An 18,608-nucleotide genomic window follows, 5' to 3' on the forward strand; every position below is an offset into this window, starting at 1 on the left:
GAAAAATAACAAAAACAAAAGCAATAGAACTGCCCAATGGAAGCAACATCAAGAACCTGGAAGAGAAAGAACATCACAAATACTTGGGCATACTCCAGGCTGATAACATCACACACACTGAAGTTAAAAGAAAAATTGGAAGTGAATACATCAGGAGAGTTAGAAAAATCCTCAAGTCCAAACTCAATGGCGGGAACACCATACAAGCCATAAACACCTGGGCTATACCTGTTATCAGATACACTGCAGGAATAATAGACTGGACCCAGGCAGAGCTAGAGATGCTAGATCGTAAGACCAGGAAAATCATGACCATCAATCATGCTCTGCATCCCCGCAGTGATGTAGATAGGCTCTACCTCCCTCGCAGCTCAGGTGGAAGAGGAATGCTGCAAGTCCATCAAACAGTAGAGGAGGAGAAAAGAGGCCTTGCAGAATATATCAAGGGCAGTGAAGAAGATGCACTTCAAATGGTCAATAACGAGAAACTATTCAACACCAATGAAAGAAAGCAGGCCTACAAGAAAGAACAAGACAAGAACCGAGAAGAAAAATGGAAAAATAAGCCACTGCATGGTCAATATTTGCACAATATAAGTGGAAAATCAGACATCACCAAGACCTGGCAATGGCTTAAGAATGGCAACCTGAAGAAAGAAACAGAGGGTTTAATACTGGCTGCACAAGAATAGGCACTAAGAACAAATGCAATAAGAGCAAAAGTCGAAAAATCAACAACAAACAGCAAGTGCCGCCTTTGTAAAGAAGCAGATGAAACAGTGGACCACCTAATCAGCTGTTGTAAAAAGATCGCACAGACTGACTACAAACAAAGGCAGGACAAGGTAGCAGGGATGATACACTGGAACATCTGCAAAAAATACAAGCTACCTGTAGCCAAACATTGGTGGGACCATAAAACTGAAAAAGTTGTAGAAAATGAAGATGTAAAAATACTATGGGACTTCCGACTGCAAACAGACAAACATCTGCCACACAATACACCAGATATAACTTTAGTCGAGAAGAAAGAAAAACAAGTTAAAATAATCGACATAGGGGATTGGTCTATCTAGCTCAGTATTGTTTTCACAGACTGGCAGCGGCTTCTCTGAGGTTGCAGGTGGGAATTGCTCTCTGCCCTATCTTGGAAATGCTGCCAGGGAGGGAACTTGGAACCTTCTGCTCTTCCCAGAGCGGCCCCATCCCCTGAGGGGAATATCTTACAGTGTTCACACTTCTAGTCTCCCATTCAAATGCAACATATTTCTGCAACACAAATCTCACCAAAAATGGTGGCTGAAATGATGAGGAAAATTACTTCAAGTAGTCCCACTGAAATTAAAAGAAAAAGTTAGTCATTGCCTAACTTGTCCTTTTAATTTCAATGGGACGACTTGAAGCAATTTTCCACATCCCGTCAGCCAATATCTACATGGTGTGTACCAGTAGCATTTAGGAAACCCACTATATGATGTGACACCATCACATTCTCAGTTTCCCTTCCCCACTCTACATAAGCATGGAGAATCAGTACGATGTAGCAATGATTCAAGTGTTAAACTAGAACTGGGGATTTTTGTGTGGCTGAAATTTTCATTCAGCCATAGAGGTTATTGAGTAACTCTAGGCCAATCATTTACTCACACAGAATTGCTGTGATGATAAAGGTATGGGTAAGAGCCATGTACACTATCTTGTGCTCCTTGAAGAAAGGGCAGGATATAAATGTCACCAAAAAATATAATTCCCATTTAACATTGCAGCATGAGGGAAACTTAATGCTGAAATGGCCTTGTGCCATCTAGTGAGCATTTTAAAATGTCATAGAGGAGGGGGCTTTTGGCAGCATCTCCATGGGGGCCTAACATTTAAGTCATTATGTAAAACAAGAGGAGGGTCGTTTTCTCCATAGAGAATTGGTGTGACCTCTTAGTGATCCAAGTCAGCTGGGGCAATGGCTGAAATAGAGAATTCTTTGTTCGTATAGAGACAGTGATGATTATCACAGGACATGGACAGCCGTCAAGACCCTTGACTGTGTAATCAACAGACTCAGAAAATGGAGCAGTTTTTGATGGCAAATAAATTGCATTTAATTATTGAATGGCTCACTGATGTTCTAAACCTAGTGTAATTTCATTGGAGCCAGTGAGGTGATATCAGTGACAACTGAGAACATCTTTTAATAAAATGTTTCGGAAATGATTGCTAATAAATATTTCAGAAAATAGATGGAAAAGCACTGTTTTTTCAAACAATGTATGAACATTAAAATGCAGTACCCCCACTTCTCCTGCCGATTGCTGTTCTGAATCTGAGAGTGCACAGTGTTCACCTGCCATAGTAGTCTGCAAGCACAGAATCCATTGATTATCCAGCTTTCATTAGTTAACCTTCACCTGGAGTGAAATTTCCCCCAATTGTAAAATTGTTGCTGCTTCATTCCCAACAGACAGGAATGCTGCTGCTGGCGACTTCAGAAATATGAAGTAGCCGAATGACATACTTAACTTGCAAGTAGCAAGCCAATTAGCTGATTTCTACTGTGCCAGCACATTGCCCCCTTTGGTGATTCCTGATGTATAGTCTCTCCATTAATTATAGCATAATAGGCCTGGCTTAAAAGTTCAGCCTTTGGGGGATGCTGAGGAAATAGCATTCAAAGGTTTCTATTTTCATTGCTTTGAAAAACTGCTGAATTTCATCTTGGCCTTTTAGCAAAGATCATTAAGTCATCCCTTCTTTATCTAGCACTAGATCGGTTCAGTAAATGGCACCTCTTCTCTAGGGAAGTATAGGTGTGCTTTCTGGAACCCAATGGGTTGTCTTCCTCCCCATCTCTGTGTATTTAGTATAATCCTATATAGTCCAGATAAGATAGTTATAAAGACAGAAGGAGTTTTGTTCAGTAAGGTTTACAGCAACAGGAATGTCAGCCTAATCTTTTTCTTTATAAGCCTCTTATAAGAAGTTAAACATTTTTCAATTATAGAAAAAGAAATCTATAAATAACTTCCTTGAGTGAGGGAAGCAGTGTTTGGCACTGAGATATCTGCAGTAGTTCTGTAGCAAAATATATACACTATATGCAATACTAACTTCCTCTCTATATGGTAAATGTGCTAAATTCAGCAGTCATAAGGACCAGACAGGATCAGCACAGTGGAAGGTGAGAAATTTGTAATGCTGTTATCAAAGCAGAATTGGTCCATGTTTGCTCAATTTAGTTTGCCCTGCCTGTTCCCCTGGAATCATGCAATGACATGTATTTACACACAGCTAATTAACAAGAACATTTACACTGTGTTGTGTTTAAATAAACCAGCTCTGCCTGTTTCAGATCCAGAGATCCAGAAAGTGTTTTTAAGGTGGTGGTAGTGGTGGGGGCTCAAGGTAGTCAGGATCTGATGAACCTTGCCTGCTTCAGGTGCATTCATCTGCTTTTGCTATAGGCAAATAATAAAACTAATAAATGAAACTAATAAAACTAATTAATCACATTTAATATTGTTAACATGAGTTTCTCACAATTGTAAATACTTTTCAGTTTTAAAAAGGAAAGAAATCCAAGAGCTAGTAACTGATCAACATTTAAAAAGTCAGAACACTTCTGGAATTGTTTTGAAACACTCTCAGTATGACACTCCACTTTTGACACTCTCAGCATGACGCTCCCATTTTGAAGTGTGATGTTTAGTTTGCTTTACTTTTCTCCCCCCCTCCCCCCACCTTTGTGTTGGGACTAGGGATGTGCACAGAACTGGCTGCTCCGATCTGGTTCGAGTCTGAACTGGACGTGAACTGGACTGGGCCAGTTCAGTCCAGCACCCCCTCTAACCTTCTCCCCGGTCCGGACTGGGGGTGGTTCACGATTTTTAATTTAATTTTTTTTAAGCACTTACCTCTCTGGGGTAGTTGTTCAAGATGGTGGGGCGTGTCCATGGAGGTTCCCCTCCCCCCACCGGCCTCCCTCATGCGCTCTTCAGCCGCTCTTTGGCCTTTCCCCTTGGCGCTGTGGCCATTTTGGAGGCTGTTGCGCCTGTGCAATGGGCCTCTGCATGGCCTGCATCATCCCAGTCCATGCAGAGGCCCATTGCGCAGGCGCAGCAGCCTCCAAAATGGCCACCTTGCCAAGGGGGAAGGCCGAAGAGCAGCCAGAGAGCAGCTGAACAGCTGACTAGGTGCATGAAGGGGCTGGCGGGGGAGGGGGAACATCCGCGGACCCCCCCTCCCACCTCAAACAACTCCCTCGGAGGGGGTAAGTGCTTACATTTTTAAAAAATCATGAGCCCCCAGTGGGGTTCGGTCTGAAGTTGGTCCAAATGGGGTGGTTCAGTTCAACCCTGAACAGTTGAATACATTTGATGTCGAACCTGTTTGCACACCCCTAGCTGGGACCTACCTTGCTTTCCTTCAGTCTTTAGACAATACAGTTTATTCAGCACTGGCTGAGGCCAACAGCTAATTATTTAATTAACGGATATTGGCCACATTTGCACGTAGTGCGGAACTCTTCTGCTCACCACCCCCACGCCCGCTCTCCGAATGCGGACAAAAAGGAGAGCAGGCTCTGTGCAGTCAGGGAGACTTCAGAGAGGAGGGGGAACTGGCTGTGTGGGCTTCCTTCTTGCTTGAAGAACTGCCTGCACAGCCAATCACAACTGGAGAGAGGGAGGAGCTTCCTCCCACAACTCCGTTGGAGCTAATGCAGCGTCCAATGCTGCATTTGGATGAAATGCTCTGCAACTGGAACCCCAGTAATGAGCAGAGCAGCTCACTACAAACCAAGGGTTGAAACTGAGTTTGCAGCCTCGGGTTGTTTTAGAAATGGAACTGGAGTTGCAAGCATTTGGACGTAACAGTAGGGAAACCCCCTGCAACTCTGGTTCTGCGTTACATGCAATACGGCCACTGTTTGCATGCTACCTGGATGTTAACCCCACTGAACTCAGTGGGAGAAAACATGCACAGGCTTGGGCAGTTAGATTTTAAAAGGTGAGGTCAGGCTGTAAACTGCCTAGAGCTCTTTGGAGTCAAGCAATATTTAAATTAAATTAAAGGGTGGGGGGAAGAAAAGAAAGAAAGAAAGAAAGGGTCCGATATTAAACTAAACATTAAATTAGAAAGGGATCCCAATTGTACTGAAAAGACACTGTTCATGATTATTATAAAATGATAATGAGCTAGTAGCTCACTGTTTGGGGCTGACTCTTCTGTTCTGAATCTCAACTTACTCTCCCTCCACACATTGGTTCTCCTCTGCCTTGCTTGGTTCCTCCCTCTTACCCTAAGCTCTGCTTTCAAGACACAGCAAGCAAAACTCTGCATTTGGCTGATGGGTCCTAGAGAATAGGTAGCACATTTCTTTCTCCTTGATCAATAAGCCTTGATTAGCACAGCAAGCTTTTTTGCCTGATTGTCTTTGGGAGTTTCAGTCCCCTGGGCATTCGTAGCAGGAGCTCTAACCGCCTCTGCCACCTTGCTTTAGGAATCCATGCTCAAATTCCCCGTCTCTATTTATATGACTGCATCACCATTCAGTCAATTATGGCAGTTGAGACAGTTCAGTGGATTCAGGATTTAGTGAAGAGTGAAGTGACTTTGTTTATATCAAAATGCTCTTCAGAGATATGCTGTGGTAATGAGACCTGCTTGCTTTGCTCATCTATCCAGACCAGCAAATTTACTCACACATTTCAACTAGTTTCTGCAAACCCAGGATGGTTCCACTCTTCTTTGAAAAGTGTCACTGCACAGCAAATATAGCTGCTTGGTCTCTCATTCGGACATGGCTATCAGTGTCTCAAAATCCCCTAATTTGCAACTGAGCTCCAGTTCCCCTGAAAAAATAATATTCACCTGCTTCATTAAAGTGGAGTGCTTGCAGACATCCAGTGGGAGGAAAGATATTTTGTAACTAGCTGGCCCGGGCACAGAAAATCTGTACCTCTAGTTCTCCCTTTTTCCTCACCCCCCACCATTCTCAGAGCTCCCCCTCCCTCTTGGCTTTCCCCCCGTTCTTGGCCCCCCCCATCGTTCTCAGTCTTCCCCCTCTCTTCCCTGTTCCCTCTCCCTCTCAGCTCCCCCCCCCCGTTCTTGGCCCTCTCCCTCGCTCTCTGCGCTCCTCCTCGTCTCCCTTCTCCCTCTCCTTCCCCTTAGCTCCGTTCTCGGCCAATTTTGGTGCTCTCTGCTCAGGCGCAGAGAGGTCTGGAATGGGCTGAGTATGGCCTGACCAGTCATTTGTGTGGCAGGTGGGCCCAAGAAGGAGGTTTCGCCACCTTTTCCCATGCCTGCTTGGCCATCCTCTTTGCAAGTAGGCCGGTTGGAGGCAATGTGCCTCAGTGGAGGCGCAGGTTGGAGGTGGCATGCATTTCCGCTGGGCCTCCCCCTGGCCGCCGCTTCCTCTCCCCCTGCCCGCCCACCTGCTCGCCATTTTCTCTCTCTGGCCAGCCACTCCCTGCCGCTTACTCTTCCCCCGCCTGCCCGACTACCCACCCGCTCACCCCACCCACCGCTTCTCTCCCCCTGGCCTCCACTTTCTCCCTCCACCCCCAGCCACTGCTTTCTCTTCCCCCAGCCACCACTTTCTCTCGCCCCGCCACTGCTTTTTCTCCCCCTCCGTCAGCCCGTTCACCTGCCCGCCTGCCCATTCACCTTTTCTCCCCTGCTGCCACTGTCACTTTCCTCTCCCCCTCCTGGCAGCTCGCTCATAAACGCTCATGAGAACTGCCACACACGGAATTAGCCATGGGTATGCCTTAGAGAATTATATATATATAGAAAGAGATGTTCTGGTGCTGTGCCCTTACAGTTACAAGTTTGCCCTTAGCATGGGGCAGAAAGGGAGAGGATGCTCCTTGAAACTTCCTCTCCCTATTCCAAAACCTTTTCCCTATGGAATATGAGTCTCTCCACCCAGTCCCATTTCTTGTGACACACCACCATTTTCTGAGTAGCCCAGTGCAGAATAAGCACTCTTGTTCTAGTGGGATATGCTCATCCTCTTTGATCCCCCTATTTGGCTCTAGAGGGGGTTTCCAACCTTGGATGTTGCTGGACTGCAACTTCCATCATTCCCATTCACAACAGCCAAAGCCCAGTGTGGCTGGGGATGATGGGAGTTGTAGTCCAACAGCATCTGGGGACCCAGTGTTGAGAACCTCAGGACTTCAGGTTACCTGCTCACAGCAGGCACAGACTGTGTGCAAATGAATAAGTTATGCTTGGAACATTATTTACTAACAAGTCCTAGTGAAGAACAACTCTTCTATATCAGCCTACTACAACACTATGAAATATGAGCACATTTTTATTTTCTTAGATGAAAAGGCAAGCATATAACTACAGTCTAAGATTTTAGAGGCAGCTGCTTCTTAGCAAAGATTTCCCACTGGACAAACATGAGTGGCAAAATACTGAAAATATTACACCAGTAATATTGATCTGAGTCTACTCAAGATTATTCAGTTAAGAAGAACCAAGAAAGTCAGGGGTGTGTGTATGGATGTTAAACTGCTAGTGACAACTCTTAAAATACATGTCTGTCTTTGTCAGCTGAGTAGGAATAGCCAGAAAATTTGAAAGTTTGCTCACTTCTTTGTGCTTTTTAATTGATCCTAATAAAAATTACTCTACTGTTATTTTTGGAAGTTTGTTTTCCTAATAGACCAACATGGCTGCATGCAATTTTTGTTTACTCTATGGACAATTGTATTTGTACATTATTTTCAACAGATACATTTATAGCAACAAATTGTTCCAGAGCAGGAACTCTCAGGAGTGGAGCATTTTTGTTCTTAAAAAATCAAATTCAAAATCAAATAAATGGTCTACTAATGAAAGTATTTCAGGTTTTTAACAATGAAAGTATTTCTTATTCTTCACCTTTCATTTCCAATTATTCTCTACAGCTCTATTCTCTAACAACTAAATAAAACATATTAGTGTTGTTCCCAAGTGTGTTCTCTAGAATGGGGTTTCCCCTCACTTTCGGAAGTTGTTTATGTCACTGACAAGCTTACTCTGCAAGAAATCCTGGCCTTATTTGATCTCTTATGGGATTAAAAAAACACACTCAAGTGATTATATTCTTATTTTAATCCAAAACAACCTGGACTGGATAGGTTAGCTTTAGATATTACTGAGCTTTTATGGGGCCCATGGCCTGAGGTTGCTTTTGGTTGGCTACTCCCCATATTTTCCCATGATTTGAATCAATCCTTCAATTGCTTTTGCAGGTCACTCTGGTGCTGTCCAAATTGCCATTTCAGAAGGGCCTTCAAATACCTCAAACAGAACCAGGAAACTGGCAACGCACTGAGAATTGGGCCCCCGTGACTGCCGCTGCATTGCTGGTCGCCACTGCTGATTCAGATGGGAGAAGAACTCATGCTGAGTCCCCAGCTGGAAGAAGAGTCACTTCCCCACTACGAGAGGAAGAAGTCAGCAAATCTTCATTAGCAGCAGGAAACTAGGAAGTGAGCGTACAGAATTGTCTTTTGGATAAAGGCCACTGCAGCAGCAAGAGCACCATGAACAAAGCTCATGCAAAGAACAACCCTTCAGCTGAAGTGTACAAGGAAGAACCGCCAGGCAGCCGCCGCAAAATCGAGCGCTTTGATATCCCCTTGGAAGATCTGAGGAGCCGATTTGAGCCACCTGCTGCTGGAGGAAGGAAGGTAAGAACTGGATCAGAGGTGCTGCCTAGTCACACACTTCTATTAGGTACTTACAGTATGTTGCAGGATCTGTTCTCTTGCACTCTACCTAGAGACAGAATAGCAGTTAATACATTCAAATGAGAGGGTCATCATCTATAAATGTGCTTCAAGCTACCACATGATTTGATTTTTTGGGTACTTTATCTTTGCCACCATTCTCTGCAGAGGCATGGGGTTGGGGAAAGAGATGGTGAGTAAAAGAGCCCCAATTATGAGTACCATTTGACACTGTTTTTGACTGTTATTGTATGATAAAGTGGGAAGAGGGATAAGAAATATGTTCATCTACCCAGACTCATTCATCACTGGGCCACTCCAGAGTCCATTTTGAACTACAGGACTTCAAGGTATGATGCCACATGAAATCAGCTCAATCCATCCATTACTTAATTGGAAGGTGCTCTGAGTGGGTTTTGGGTTTTTTTAGCCACTTTCTGGCTTATATAGGATAGAACAGCTACCTGAAAAATCTCTTTTCTCAAAGCACTAAGAAATACACACTAAGAAATAGATGTGTAGAGGGTAACTAATTTGGGTCAGGCTTGCAATGTGTAAATTTGGTATGGGCATCAGATACAAATCCCTCTATTTCGAATTCATTTTGCTAAAAAGCCTGCTTGCTAGGAAGAAATCCTACTATACTCAAGGCTTCTATATTCAATCCTACTATATTCCATGTCGGCCACTTACTTCCAAGTAAGTGGCTGATATTTTGTCTGTGCAGTGGAACACTGATGTTAAGGACCCAAGGGGGCTATTGTGCAATGTGAAAGATGTTGCAGAGGTGGGAAGTTGTGCAATGAGCGAAAACAGCACCAGGGCACATTCATTGCATTGCTTCCATTGTTTCCTATTGTGTAGCAGCTCCAGTGAATCCCTAATGCTGTCTGCTGTACACAATGTTGTCCAGTGTGCATAGAACTGTGGCCTTACAGATCATCCTTGGGCCCCTACCACTCATGTTGCTCACTAGCTGCACTCCCCAATGCCCCCAAATTATTCGGACATAAAAGGCACTGTGGTGGTTGTCGTGGTGGTGGAGGTAGTAGTGGAATGCCCCCCATGATGTCCTACTCCCTGTATACACTCCTTCCACGAACACAACACACAACCAGGCAAGCAATGAGATCGTACACAAGTGTCATGATGCAGATGGGAGGAGTGATGACATTGAGAGCAATGGACAAGTGCAGCTAAAAACTTTGGGACACCCGAAGACAGACAATAGCTGGATCCCCCAGCAGCCCACACAGCAGCAATTAGTTCAGTACTACTTTTGCCATCTAACAACCAGGGCCAAGCAGCAAAGGATGATCTGACATTCCAGTCATAATAGGTACCCACCTCCAAATCCCAGTGTGTAGGACCCCTGCAGAGAACCCATGTTGCCCCCAGGAAAAGGGGTGAGTCTTGCTGTGGGAACAATGCTCTAACAGAAGCAGAACACAAAATGCATATATTGATATATGTGTGACGAAAACAAGCATTCTGCTAAAGGGAGACCTGCAACAGCATGCTTACAGGTTTTGCTGGTGGTTTTGTTGTAGGAGTGGAGTAGAATGCCTGATGTTCACCCACAGAAGTCCTTGTCATCCTCTTTCTTTCATTGTGGAAACTTACTGGGGTTTGGAGATTTCTAGTAGGGATGTGCACAAATCATTTTTTGCAATTTGATTCAAGCTCGAATCTGCTACCTCGAATCTGAGGTCAATTCGATTCAAATTTGATTTGATTCAAATTCACTTTGGAAATTACTAAGGACTAGGGGGCACAAAAGTGGGTTGGGTGGTAAGGCCCCATGGCTGCCAACTACCCTCCAACCCCCAAAGGAATTGGGCAAAGGGGTGAATTTTTAGGAGGGGTGAATTTTTAGGAATTGTTATGTGTTGTGGATTCTTGGTTGTGAAATAACTTCTTCATAGGTATTCCCTATTCCCTATGAAGAAGTTATTTCACAAGTTACTTCATAGGGAATACCTATGAAGAAGTTATTTCAATGGCAACTTAAATTGTCTAATCGATTCCAGCTTGAATCAGGTAATTTGATTCAACCCCCAAGGGTGATTCGAGAGTCAACGATTTGGCCAGGAATCGATTCGCACATCCCTCATTTGTAGCTAACAAGTGCAAACTTGTTCAGTGCAAACTTAAACTGGCTAACTAACTAATGAAGCATGCACATAGGGAAGGACTGCGGAGACGCCCCGGGAGCTTTTTCAAGTGATCTGTGGCCATCTCCAGCCTGGTCAGTGGGATGAGGCAGAGGACCCACTGGAGGTCCTCTATGACTTGTTTGTCTTCTAAACCTCCTGCCACATCAACCCCAATAAAGGGAATGAAATGAAGTTATCCAAATCAGTCAAAATGTGGCGCATTATTTATATAATATGTCATCAAAACATCTGATGAATTGTGCAGATTCCTAATAGAATGTAAAAGCAGTGTAAACTCCAATGGTGTGAAGAAAAGTTTTAATGGTGCTATGCAGCAAGTTACTTTGTTAACTTTGCAACTTTATTTATGGAATAGAGCAGAATTTTCTTTCAAGTAGCTCCTTTGATAGGCACAATGTCCCTTAGCGCTTTGCAATAATAAGCTTAGATACAATCAGTGCAGGGACTGTGTGAACACAGCAGCTGTTCTGCATTCTACAATAGTTCACGTGCTGCCTAGTTCTTCAGATACTGTTTTATCGAAGGAAGGAACATGGGCTATTTTAAGTGCATTTTTATTCTCCCCAGTGTCCCACAAGATCTATTAATTTCCACCTGGACAGTCACCAGTCAGGGATAGAGGAAAAATGTTCAGGTGAAGAGTAAGTCTTTTAAGGAATGCCAGATACTAAGATTCTGAATTCAAGCACAACCAAGATTTTCTGTCAACTAGAGTCTTCCATTTTCTAGTTCAAAACCCAAGACAAATCTATGATAAGCAATGACAATTAAAATGAATTTTTATGATTTTATAAATGTGCATTTGTGTTTTTATGATTATAGGCTGCATGTTTTAACCAGGAAGTGAGTTAGAAATGCAGATCATAAACATCAAATATTCAAATAAATATACGGAATTATAACTCGTATAAATATTTATATACTACTTTTCAACAACAAAAATTCTCAGAGCGGTTTTCATAGCGAAAGGTATGAGAAATGGTTTGCTTTCCCGGAAGGGCTCCCACTCTAAAAAGAGACACAAAGGAGACACCAGCAATAACCACAGAGAGGGATAGTATGCTGGGCTGAATTGGGACAGGTGCTCTCCACCTGCTTGATACAAGAGAGCGACCATTTTAAAAAGGTGCTTCTTGCCCAGTGAGCATGGGCTCCAAATATCCTTGTGCAGTAGCTCCTAACACAGATCCAGTCTGTCATTAACCAGCGTGGTGTAGTGGTTAGAGTGCTGGACTAGGACCGGGGAGACCCGAGTTCAAATCCCCATTCAGCCATGAGACTTGCTGGGTGACTCTGGGCCAGTCACTTCTCTCTCAGCCTAACCTACTTCACAAGGTTGTTGTGAGGAGAAACTCAAGTATGTAGTACACCGCTCTGGGCTCCTTGGAGGAAGAGCGGGATATAAAATGTAAAAATAAAAATAAAAATAACCAGTGTCTCTGTGTGTTGCTGTAGTTGGCTCCCGTTGAATTCTATGGAACAAACTAAACAGACTCCCCTTGGCGACATCTTCTCCACAGAGTAGTGCAAGAAGTGGCAGGGGCAAACTTAGCTCTCACCTTAGCTGCACCCCCAAGTCCACCTCTTTCTGTTGTTTTCTACTTAGGTATGTAGACATGGTGGCTTCCATACCACGCAGCGAGCCATGCAGCATCCAAGAGGGATGCGGACTCACTGCTTCCGAGTGACTCACCAGCCTGTGGGGGCTGCTAGTGATGGCCTGGGCTGCTCCGTGAATACTAAGCTGTGCATCAGGGCAGCTGCGACTGCTCTGATGCAGAGCATAGTATTCACAGAGCAACCTATGCCATCACTAGCAGCCCCCACAGGCTGGTGAGTCACTTGGAAGCAGCAGGCCTCCATCCTCCTTGGATGTACGACTCGCAGCTTGGTATGTAAGCCCTTATACAGGCCCAGATAGGAAAACCTTTGGCCAGGATTTTCAGTGTCTCATAACAAGCATCTTCTCGTAAAAGCATGTGCCTTTGGATGGCTAAAAAGGATTGTCATATTGACAGCTACCTCTCTCCCTCTCTCCAGCATATCATATAAAATTCAGTATATCATATAAAATGCAGTTTGTAAGAGCTCCCCTATAAGATTTTATTTCAACTAAAAAAAGGAAACTGCCCAAACACATGCACGTGTGCACTTGCACTATCCATTTATGGCAGGGCTCTTAGCAGAAAATATTTGCATAGCCTTTAAACCCTCTGCAAGCAGCTGCAATCTCATCTCATTTAGGCATGTCACATTGATATACAATAATTTGGAATGAAGTGTCAGCCACCAGACAAAGATGTAAGGTGGTATTGACTTGCTTTCAATTGAGAAAGCTGCTGTCAGTTTGTGCATTGGCTTTCAGCGACATAACGAGGCAGGCTAGGGGCAAATCAAACTTCCCTTGACAACATACATGCCCACCCCCACCCCCACTCCGCCCGCTCTCTGCATTCATGCTGAAACACAGGCATTTAAAGGGAGAGGGGAAATTCCTCTAAAATGAGGGCAGCTGGCTTATGTGTTGGTCCGGGCCAGATGCAACTGATGTGCTGGGCTGAAGGCATGCGACTGATTGGTATTTCATTTCCATCTCATTATTGTATTTGCAGAGGAATTGCATGAATTTGCTGCAGTTCAGCCACTGCTAGCGAACATGTAGGCCTACCAACACAGGGACTTTTCAACAAAGGACTGCAGTATATGCGGTACGCTGAAGGCTGCTTTTGCTTTCTGAAACATCCCCATGCAAACAGGTGGTTGAAAAAATGATGGTTGACTAAAAGAAGATGAGTCTTTTGAAGGAAGTAAATAAAAAAGAAGAGGGGGAAGTTGGTCTTTGGGGCGTCTTTCAATTTGCGGTTTGTCCCTACAGGTAAAAACAACAGAGTCTTGTGGCACCATAAAGATGAATAAATTTATTGCATCGTAAACTTTTGTGAACTATAGTCTACTTCACGATACTAGTCCACAAAAGGAGATGCAATAAGAAATGTGTTAGGTGCAATGAGACTTTTTGCTGCTTTTGGTGCTGCAGACCGATGGCTACCCCTTTGGAAGCATTCCTACCGGTGCTGCCTTGCATCATTTGATCTCTCAAATGCATCTGTTTTAGATTAACAGAGTGGCTGACATTCTAGACAAGGGGATGTGGGCAGCTTGAGTACTGACTGTACCCCTGTGCGTGTGTAAATACCGTGGATGGGGCTGTGCTGCAGGGCTGAGCACTACTGCCCTGTGGCACAGCCCCATTGGAGCTGCTTACACACACAGGGGCACAGTTGGTGCTCAAGCCACCCATGTCCCCTTGCACAATATGTCACCCAGTATCTGTATTTTTTAAAAAGATTGATTCTGCCCCTTTGAGTCATGGTCATCACCTCTGATCCTTTAAGTGCCATCATGACTCAGATTTGTAAACGTGGTAGTGATGCTGGGGCTTATTCCTATTTCAAAAATAGGATCAACCCCTCAAAAGAGGAAAATAACATCAGCTTATTTCTGCACAGTGCCCTGCGTATCCAAGAGCCGGGGGTGGGGAGGGTTGCATGCTGATTCCGTGTGTCTCCAAAGCTCACCCATGCTGCTAGCAAAGGCAGAGAGGCTCTGTAACTACTAAGGATTAGGTTATCACTGTACTGATGATTCTTTCATTGGGAACGATGGGGCAAAGATTGTTATAGCAAGGATGCAGTTCTTAGTAGCCACTGAGCCTTTCTGCCTCTGCTGACAGTGTGCACAGGCTTTGGAGTTACATGAAACCAGTTTGTGCAGCCTGCTCTTGGATCAGCGGGGAGGTTCACAGAATGTATGCCATCATTATTATGTTCATAGAACAGTAGCATTTTTCTTTTAATAACATGCAGTGCCATGATTAACTTCATTGTTTTCAGTGGGACTTGTTCGCACGTCCAGTAACTTTAGCTAGTTGGAGGTCATTGTTGCCTCCTAGAGGTGAAAATAATGTTGCAACAAATTTCAATTTGGCACCGTTTCAGAATTTGATTTTAAACTTCAGATATTTTTCAAATTTTGCAGGAAAGGATACTTTTTATAATGCAGTAGTTACATACCGCATTATTCAGCCAAAGCTTAATATTCTATTGATTTCAATAAGAGAGATTTAAGCACATGTCTAACTCAAATGTACTTATTTTTGGCTGGATAGTTTCTATATATTTTAAGGATGATCAGTTTTAAGCCAATTACCATGTTTTTTTAAGGCAATTACCATGTCTTATATTAATTTTAGCCCCCCAAAATGCACTAGGGCAATTAGTAGTACATCAGAAATTACTGCTAGGTCTTACTTTCAGGGAAACAGGGTATGTTACGTATCACCTTGTCAAATTCAGCACTAACATATATTGCCTTTTCTTTTTAAAATGTAAAATTATGAATCAGACAATACTATTCCAGCCAATACAATTAAAGGGGGACTTGCCAAAAGTGTACCTGTTGTTACATATTTGATGGATGCCCCAATACCCTCTTAGCACGTATTTGAGGTATGTGAAGAGGCCGTTGGGAAGATCTGCCTTCTCTTATGATAAAAGAATGTTCCAGAATGGTATTGGAACATCTGCAGAAGACATCACAATGGGTTTGCTCCCAGTGTGTCCCCTTTTTTGTCTGGGCTGGTTTGGGGTGGCGGGAGTGTTGTCTGAACTGGTTCATTGAAATAAAGAGAATAGAAGAACATTAATTTGAGTGAGAAGACTTTACTTGATCATATCTCTCCCCTGCCCCCCCCCATTAATATTGCATACTTCCTTGTTTTCCAACTTAATCATAATGGAAACTACGGAAAGCTTTGGTTCTTCAGAGCCTTAGAAGATAAATCCCAGGGAATCCCAAGCACAGGAGTCAAACATGCCTGACAGAAATCTTGTGGGTTTCTGCTCATCCAGTTGTACATATATCTAGAGAATCCTATATGTAATTTAAGAGCAAAAAAATAAATATACATTGTCATATCTTAAAGCACACTCATGGGTTTTTCTAGGGGTGTACATGAAACTGGTATGCCCAGTTCGGTTCGAGTCTGAAGTGGACTTGAATAGAACCGGGCATGTTCGATTTCCTCCCCCACCTGAACATACCCGCCCCCACAGTTCAGCTCAATTTCGAGCTAGTGTGGGGGTTCTAACAATTTTTTTTTAAAAAAATCATTGCCTCCGGGAGGTGCTGCCGCAGCCACGAAGAGTTCTCTGGTGGTTACCCCTCCCCCTGCCAGCCTCCCCCTGGTCTCAATCTGGCCCACTTCGTGCAGTTTACAGGCCATTTTCGTCATGCAGATGGCCAGTGTGCTTGCGCGGTGGTCTCCAAATTGGCTGCTGCCAGTGCGAAGAGGATCAGAATGGGCCAAAAATGGCCTGTAAACCACCCAAAGTGGACAAGATTGAGACCAGAGGAGATCAGAGGGTGGAGGAGGAACCACCGGAGACACCCGCCCCCCATGGCCCACAGCAGGCGGTGAGTGGCGGCGGAGGGTGGGTTATGCTTGAGTTCAAGCCAAACCAAGTCTGGTTTGGCTTGAACCAGGTCTAGTATGGCTCAAGGGTGAGTTGGGGGTGAGCCCTCTTGCCAGCCAAGTTCGATGTCCAATACACAAACAAAGGGTTGCCAGTGCCTGGATTTATGTGGGCTGCCAATGCCTGGATGAATATGGGGGGCAGGGGAGAGGCACCAAGATCCCCTAGAGAGCTTCATGATGGAGCAAGGAATGAAACCCAAGACTCTGACTCTAGCCTCAGCACCACATACCTTTGGCTAAACAAACTATTCCATTTAGATGTGGCAAAGAAACAATCAACCCATTTAAGGTTGCCCGATCCCAACCAAGTGAATTTGCCTGTCACCTGGCAAATGAGCCTGAGCCTGGAAGCAGTGGAAGGGTACACGCTGGAGGCCCCTCTCTGCCATTATGAATCCTGGCCCCTTCTCTCAGCTGCTGTAATAGTCAGGACTCTTTATTTGCATGCACAGCAGCAAGAGAGAAGCGTGCTTGAAATGGCTCTTATTGCAGCAGCACACATCTGGGTGCTGCTGCATACTTACTGCTGCTGCATACTTACTCTCTTCCTTCTTTGCAGGAGGATTTCTACAGAAGGACCTCAGTGTATTGTAGATTGCTTTGTGCATTTATGCTTGTGCTGATTGCAATGCTGTTTCTGTGTGCTATTTTTTTTTGAAAGGTTGCTTTTTAAAATAAAATAATAATAATAATAATAATAATTATTATTATTAAAATTTGGTACTTTAATTATTGGGCCCTTTCCAAGGGTCTAAGATAACCAAAGAAAAATTAAAGATATTGTTGTAGTATTCGTGCTGTCCTGAGTAGTGTGGCCCTCGGTAGTTGATGTGTTGTAATGTTATCAGTGTCCAAGGTGTCAAGATGGTGTTCAAGTTCGTTTGGTACTGCACCAAGGGCACCAACAACTATTGGCACCATTATTGTTTTCTTTTTCCAAGCCGCTCAATTTCAATCGGAAGGTCCTTGTATTTAGTTATTTTCTCCAGTTGTTTTTCAACAACTCGTCTCTCCCTTGGGATTGCAGTATCAATTATCAGAACCAGATTCTTCTCGATGACTGTCAGATCCAGCATATTGTGCGCTAAATGCCTATCAGTTTGTATTCTAAAATCCCAAAGGTTTTTTGCCTCCTCATTTTCTGTGACCTTCTCAATCAGATGATTCCACCAATTCTTGCTTGCTGGCAATTTGTAATTCTTGCAAAAGTTCCAGTGGATCATCACAGCAACTTTATTGTGTCTTTCCTTATAATCAGTTCTTACAACATACAAGGTGCTCAACCGTCTCATTTACTTCCTTGCATAACCGACACTTACTGTCTTTCTGGGTCTTATCAGTTTTTGCTTTTATAACATTTGTTTGCAGTGATTGTTCCTGGGCTGCAAAAATGAAACCTTCCATTTCTTTCTTTAGTGTACCCTTCTTTAACCACTGCCATGTTGTGCTATTGTTGACTTTCAATTGTATGTCATTAAAAAACTGACTGTACAATGGTTTGTTGTGCCATTTTTCTCATCGATTCCTCATCTGCTGTTTTTTGTATTCGTCCTTTGATTCCTTTATTTTCAACAGTCCTGTCTTACTCACTTCCTATAGCATTTCTTCTTGGCTTTCATTGATGTATTCCGCCAGTGCTTGTTTTTCTTTTTCAACAGACTGTCTGACTTGCAACATTCCATGTACACCTTCATTTCTTGGCAGGTACAGCCTATCAAAATCACTTCTTGGGTGCAGGGCATGATTGATGGTCATTATTTTCCTGGTTTTCCGATCCAGCACATCCAATTCTGTTTGTGTCCAATCAACAATACCTGCTGTAGATTGGACTACAGGAATTGCCCATGTGTTGATTGCTTTGATAGTGTTACCACCATTATGTTTGGACTTCAGTGTCTTTCTTACTCACATGATATATTCCTTACTAACTTTGGTCTTCACTTCAGCATGCTTGATCTTGTCACTTTGGAGAATGCCCCAATACTTACAACTTTCCTCAGGTAACAGACTCTTTATGTTGTTTCCATTTGGAATCTCAGTTCCTTCACTAGTTGTCATTTTTCCTCAATTTATTGCCAATATAGCACACTTGTCCAGTCCAAACTCCATTGCAATATCACCGCTATAAATTCTAACCGTATTGAATAATGACTCAATTTCGGATGGTGACTTTTC

At 43.6% G+C, this 18,608-nt stretch overlaps 1 protein-coding gene and 1 long non-coding RNA gene across 5 annotated transcripts in view; one reads left to right on the forward strand and one right to left on the reverse strand.

The window, feature by feature from the left end:
- Positions 1 to 7,294: 7,294 nt before the first annotated feature.
- Positions 7,295 to 15,453, reverse strand: LOC128331319 (uncharacterized). 2 transcript variants are annotated; one of them, XR_008310278.1, is made up of 2 exons: positions 15,353 to 15,453; positions 7,295 to 8,664 (listed from the first exon to the last, which is right to left on the reverse strand). It is a non-coding gene; the product is annotated as an uncharacterized LOC128331319 (long non-coding RNA). The 2 variants fall into 2 exon arrangements; XR_008310279.1 differs by having other exon boundaries at positions 7,295 to 8,667; positions 15,353 to 15,452.
- Positions 8,377 to 18,608, forward strand: part of XIRP2 (xin actin binding repeat containing 2) — a 219,291-nt gene continuing 209,059 nt past the window's right edge. For 2 of the 3 annotated variants that reach the window (XM_053264616.1, XM_053264603.1), the window contains exon 1: positions 8,433 to 8,681. In XM_053264616.1, the coding sequence (XP_053120591.1) occupies positions 8,535 to 8,681 (147 nt within the window). In that variant the 5' untranslated portion in view covers positions 8,433 to 8,534. Of the gene's footprint in view, positions 8,682 to 18,608 lie in introns of all 3 variants that reach the window. The other variant, XM_053264596.1, reaches the window with a different exon arrangement.

The sequence above is a fragment of the Hemicordylus capensis genome, chromosome 1 (genome assembly GCF_027244095.1).
Source record: "Hemicordylus capensis ecotype Gifberg chromosome 1, rHemCap1.1.pri, whole genome shotgun sequence".
Classification (NCBI taxonomy): domain Eukaryota; kingdom Metazoa; phylum Chordata; class Lepidosauria; order Squamata; family Cordylidae; genus Hemicordylus; species Hemicordylus capensis.